At 44.7% G+C, this 5,495-nt stretch overlaps 1 protein-coding gene across 50 annotated transcripts in view; it reads left to right on the forward strand.

Annotated features, from left to right (window-relative positions):
• Positions 1-3,188, forward strand: part of Tcf7l2 (transcription factor 7 like 2) — a 204,595-nt gene extending 201,407 nt beyond the window's left edge. For 37 of the 50 annotated variants that reach the window (XM_029562103.1, XM_029562100.1, XM_029562101.1 and 34 more), the window contains one exon: positions 1,011-3,188. In XM_029562103.1, coding sequence (XP_029417963.1) covers positions 1,011-1,434 — 424 coding nt within the window. In that variant the 3' untranslated portion in view covers positions 1,435-3,188. The remainder of the gene's footprint in view (positions 1-1,010) is intronic. The other 13 variants (XM_029562124.1, XM_008830200.2, XM_008830199.3 and 10 more) reach the window with 5 other exon arrangements.
• The last annotated feature ends 2,307 nt before the right edge of the window (positions 3,189-5,495 follow it).

A 5,495-nucleotide genomic window follows, 5' to 3' on the forward strand; every position in this document is an offset into this window, starting at 1 on the left:
AGGCAAGCCTCCCCCATCCCCCCCTCACTCTCCTTGCAACCTTTTCACTAGGGGGTCAGACAGGGGAAGTTTCAAATCTTTAAGGGGGAAAATTACAAAAACAAAAAAAAAATTTTTTTTTAGATCAACTTTGAATCTTAATTTAATCCACAACCTGCAGGCCATAGAACCAGTTATTCTTGTTCTTTTGAATCATTTTCTGTTTTTCTTATTCTTCCCCCTCCCCTACCTTTGTTCACCCTCTTCTGCCTGTTTTTTGGTGGTTCTCTTTTATTTCTGTTTTGTTTTGTTTTGTTGGTTTTGGTTGGTTTTATTTTTTTTAATTTGTTTTGTTTTATTTTTGTTCTCCCCCAGCCCCCTCCCCTCTCACCTGATCCTGACCTCTCGATTTGGTGTGGTTCTTAACAGAAGCCCAAAAGCTCTCTGGGCGCCAGCAGCCTCACGGTGGTGGTGTGTTAAAACCTTTAAGCCTTTTGCTAGCGCTGCCTTCAGCTATGTGGGCTCAACAGTCAGCATTTCAGAGTTTCATATTGATAAGAGGCGGCAGGGGAAGGAGCCCTTTCTCTTTTAAATACACTCACCATATCATTGGGGGCTTGGGGGGGTGGGAAAGGATGGGGAGGGAAGGCAGGAGATACACTGGAAAGAGAAGGTGTAGCTAAGCCCAAAGAGAAATAAGCATTTCTGTTAGTCTCCATTTGGACAAAGCCCCTTCTTGGCAAATCTGTGCCACCAACTGCAGGTGACTTCCTTTCATCTGGAGGAGTGGGGCCGTAGGTATCTGGTGTGTGTGTGGGGGGGTGAAGGACAGACACCTCCTTTGCTAGAGCAGACTTAGATATGGGAGCCACATAGCCCTGTGGTATCACTTTAATTGCTCTCTAGCCACTGGGTATGCCATGCTGGGGACACCCGTTAGGTGACATCAACTTGCTGTGAGCATTAGATAACTCTCTCCCTTGGCATTTTTGCCCTTTATTCACAGATAACTCTCTCCCCCCTGTTTCTAGGAGAAAAAAAAAGTGCGTTCGCTACATACAAGGTGAAGGCAGCTGCCTCAGCCCACCCTCTTCAGATGGAAGCTTACTAGACTCGCCGCCCCCCTCCCCACACCTGCTAGGCTCCCCTCCCCAAGACGCCAAGTCACAGACTGAGCAGACCCAGCCACTCTCACTGTCCCTGAAGCCTGAACCCCTGGCCCACCTGTCCATGATGCCACCACCGCCTGCGCTCCTGCTGGCCGAGGCTGCCCACAGCAAGGCCTCCGCTCTCTGTCCCAACGGGGCTCTGGACCTGCCACCTGCCACCCTGCAGTCACCCATGGTCCCCTCCTCATCGCTCGCACAGCCGTCAACATCTTCCTTACATTCCCACAATTCGCTGGCCGGGACCCAGCCCCAGCCTCTGTCCCTCGTAACCAAGTCTTTAGAATAGCTTTAGCCTCGTCCGCCATCCACTGCTTGATTGGAGTGTTTCCTTCTGATTCTTGGTTTGCTCTTTCCCTTCCCAACCCCTACTTTGAAAGCTTTTGTTTTGTATTCTTAATTTTGTGCCACTGTGGCTACATGAGTTGATGTTTATCGAGTTCATTGGTCAATATTTGACCCATTCTTATTTCAATTTCTCCTTTTAAATATGTAGATGAAAGAACCTCATGATTCTACCAAAATTTTTATCAACAGCTGTTTAAAGTCTTTGTAGCGTTTAAAAAAAAATATATATATATATACATAACTGTTATGTAGTTCGGATAGATTAGCTTTAAAAGACTGATTCAAAAACAAAAAAGGAAAAAAAAAAAAGAGAGAGAAGCAATTTTGAAGCACCCTCCAGAAGGAGTTGGGTCTTTATTATTTGTATTAAATACGAGCTTGCGAACCAATCACTTTACACCTTGGTTTTTAAACCACAGGGCACCAATGAATGCCGTGCCATGAGTTTTGTTTTGTTTTGTTTTGTTTTCTTCTGTGTGAAACAACTTTTATTGTGATGTTACTTGTTATTGTTTAAATGTACAGAAACAAAGGGTTAAAGTGTGTTAATATACCTTGTTCCATGGTGTTGTTCTTTTGGGGGGAGGGGGACGCTACTCAACAATGAATGGAATCACAATGCTGTTGGACCAGTAGTATTTATTGCTTTAGAGGTTGCTTGTTGTACCTGTACGTCGTCCCTTTTTAAATATGTTTTCCTTTTTTCTTGAAACTGTATAAAGTTTCCCTCTCCCCTTAGCATAAGCATCTTATATATAACAACTCATTTGTACAAGGTTTTTAAGTTTATATATAAAATGTGTATATATTTTTTTGTTTCCCTTTTTGGCTTTTGTTTGTTTGTTTGTTTCTGTTTAAAACCCAGATGCCACCAAATGGACATTGATAGTTGCATTAAGGATCAGTAGCATTAACAAAAGTTGCTTTAAAAGCCATTATATAAAACAAGACTTGAACATGAGTGAGTGAGGGAATCTTCTCGAAGCTGTCTGAGCAACAATGGAAACCGCCCTGTTTCCCCCTTGACCTCCTAGTCAGTTGCCCTGTGCTCTTAGAACATGGACTGACCGTGTGCAAAACTTTATGTGCCAAAATTCTCAGTGACTTTAGCTTTCTCCCTCTTTTTTGATGCCGTACTTTCTGTTCGCCATGTTTTGCTGTGACGTTACATAGGTAGATTTGTATGTAGTTTTAATGTCACCTATAACAAAATGTGTTTGGTAGCAGACTGTCCGGAAAGCATTTTAAATGAAGAGGTCTAAACCCTTAAGGGCCAAAAATTCTGTATATTAGATTACTCTTAATTAAGAAAAAAAAACAGCTGCCACTTTTATGTACACATATTACATACAAGTAGGTAGCGAACTTTAAAAATAAGAAAACCTAGGCATGTTGATGTTGTACAATGCTGTATAAAGCTGCGACCTGTTCATTCAGTGCCATTGTAGTTGACATGAAGCGATTGTAAAACTGTCTCCGGTTTTCTCTGGTTTATTAAAATGCTAACTATGACATTTTTTGTGAATACTTTGAATGTTTCCTAACAGTTGTGATGTTACTGTTCTGTTTTATGCTCTTATTCCAAGTTCATTTTTAATGGTTTGGAAGCCATTTTTGTAATGAATAGATGTTCATGCTGTACAGTATCTGTAGCATGCCGTTCTGGATTAATAAAAGCAACTTAGTATGTGCAGAGTAAGGCTGGTCACTTGCTTCTGTGATGGGGGCGGTTCTCTTTTGGATACTGGACTCCTCTACTCAGAAGGAACACACTCCCAGGTTGGGGCTTGAGGTGGTATGGTTAGTATGTAGTGGTAGGTGTTTCACTACACTGCAAAAAGTGGTCTTAAAGTCTTTTATTATTTTATTATTTTTACTTTATGTATATGAGTGTATTGCTTGCATGTATGTAAGTGCACCCATGTCATGCAATGCCCACAGAAGTCAGAAGAAGGTGTCAGATCCCCTAGAACTGGAGTTTTGGATGGTTGTTAGCTACCATGTGGGTGCTGGGAATCAAACCCAGGCCCTCTGCAAGAGCAGCCAGTGCTCTTAACCACTGAGTCATCTCTCCAGCCCTTCTTGCCTCTCCTCCCCATTCTTGATGCAGAGTTGGCGTACCTTGTATTGGTTTGTGTCATGTCTCATTTGCAGTGGAGGCTGCCTGTCTGCAAGGGGTCCTTGGGGTGTTTTTTTCTATATTCCCCTATGTGACTATTAGTTGTTCATTCCCAAAAGCAAAGCACACTAACAGCAAATGACACTAGTTTGGCCAACAGTTATTAGATAGATTCTCATTCCACAATGTGGAACAGAAAAGATTTAATTCTATAAAGTAAGACTTAGTTCACCCAGGGTGTACTTAAGGAACCAGGTGGGTACCACTTAAGGATGGTGACTGTGGGTGTGCCCAGACTTCTTTCTAGTTACTGCCTGAGTGTTGGGATAAGTCAGGAATGCCTGGAATGTAGAGCATGACCAGGCCGGAGACCTCCTAGGGAGGACTGCCAGAAACTGGCCCGCTCCATTCTAGATACATTCCATTCTAGATATTCTAGTCTCTTACCCAACAACCCTCAAGCAAAACTATTAGGTCTCTAATCTTTTAATCCTAACTGGGTCTCTTGTAGATCATGTGACCAGAGGACAGGACAAAAGCCACATAGCCTTAGAAGCCCCCTCCCTCCCCCTACCTGCCTGCCCGCCAGAAAACCAACCCCACCTCTTTGCCGGCAGAACTTTCCTATATAAACCTCTGCTTCCACCATAATAAACAAGCTGTCCACTGACACAGTCACCCAGGTGTTTCTTCCTGACATACTTGCAGCCACCTGAGGCCCCTCTCGCCCTATGGGTCTCTCTCCTCACCCTGACTTTCCGTGACAGGGGCCGGTGTGCAACAGTCTTGTGGTAGCAGCGGAGTCTGGGCTGAGGGGAGGCCAACACCTGAGGGAGAGGGTAAGGACTTAGGGTTCATTTCTCTAGCATTGACTGATCAGTTTCTTAGAAAGCTGCATCAAGGTGATTCACTCAGCTGTGCATGGAGAGGTCTTGCTGTTCAGGGAGCTCACGTTCCAGGGTGTCTCTTCCTGGGACTGCAAGTTTATCACCGTCTCTGAGAGGGCTGCGGTGAAAATTGTCTAAGGTCTCCACTCACTGACTAAGTGGATGGGTGTATCTTCTGTCCACATGTCTAGGGCATCTGCCTTCAGAGGATGGCCACTTCAACAGTCCCAGAAGCCTTCAGTATTGCTCTTGTTACTTAAGATCGCCACACTGTTGCATCAAGAACCTTGGGAAACTGCCTTGCTTGACCTAGTTTCGGGTCTATGAGATTTCTGTATTTTGTTTCTCTATGCTCTGCACTCCCACAGAGGAGTGTTTCTGGCTGCACCCGTATGTTGCACACAGGGCTGAGTGACCATTGAGGACACAAATCACTGTGTGGTACTGGTGGCAGCATGCTGAGCCGTCCCTGTGCATTTTCTCATTAACCCTAACACTCAACCTAAGAAAGACTTCCCCTGCTGCCCTCTGCCTTATTTTTTAAGGACAATTGAGAAATATAATGTATGTCGACCAAGTTGGTGACAGTTGTTAGAGGGTAGAGTTGGGACTTCAGTGGAGACCTGACTCCAAGCCATGTGCTCAACACCAAGCTAATTCTCATGTTCTGGAAATGGCTCATCTCCCTGATGGACACAACGGGACAGTCTTTCCTGGCTTCCCTTTCCCCTCTCCCCTGCCTCAGCCACATACTCTCAGGAACAGAGCTCCCCGAAAGCACTGTTGCTGTTTCTGTGTGGGAACTCTGCCTTGTGCCTCAGGTAGACACCACATTCTCACGGCCAGAAGACTGTGACTGTGGAGCTTTTTCTTTGAGTTCTTCAAGCCCCAACATCCCCTAGGTAGGGGCTTTGGAGAGCCCTGCAAAAGGACAGGAGGCAGCTTTCATGTCCACTACTGCTTATGAGGGTCTTAAGCACCTAGTGGATGTTCCTT

The sequence above is a fragment of the Nannospalax galili genome, unplaced genomic scaffold (assembly GCF_000622305.1).
Source record: "Nannospalax galili isolate Female #2095 unplaced genomic scaffold, S.galili_v1.0 scaffold974, whole genome shotgun sequence".
Classification (NCBI taxonomy): domain Eukaryota; kingdom Metazoa; phylum Chordata; class Mammalia; order Rodentia; family Spalacidae; genus Nannospalax; species Nannospalax galili.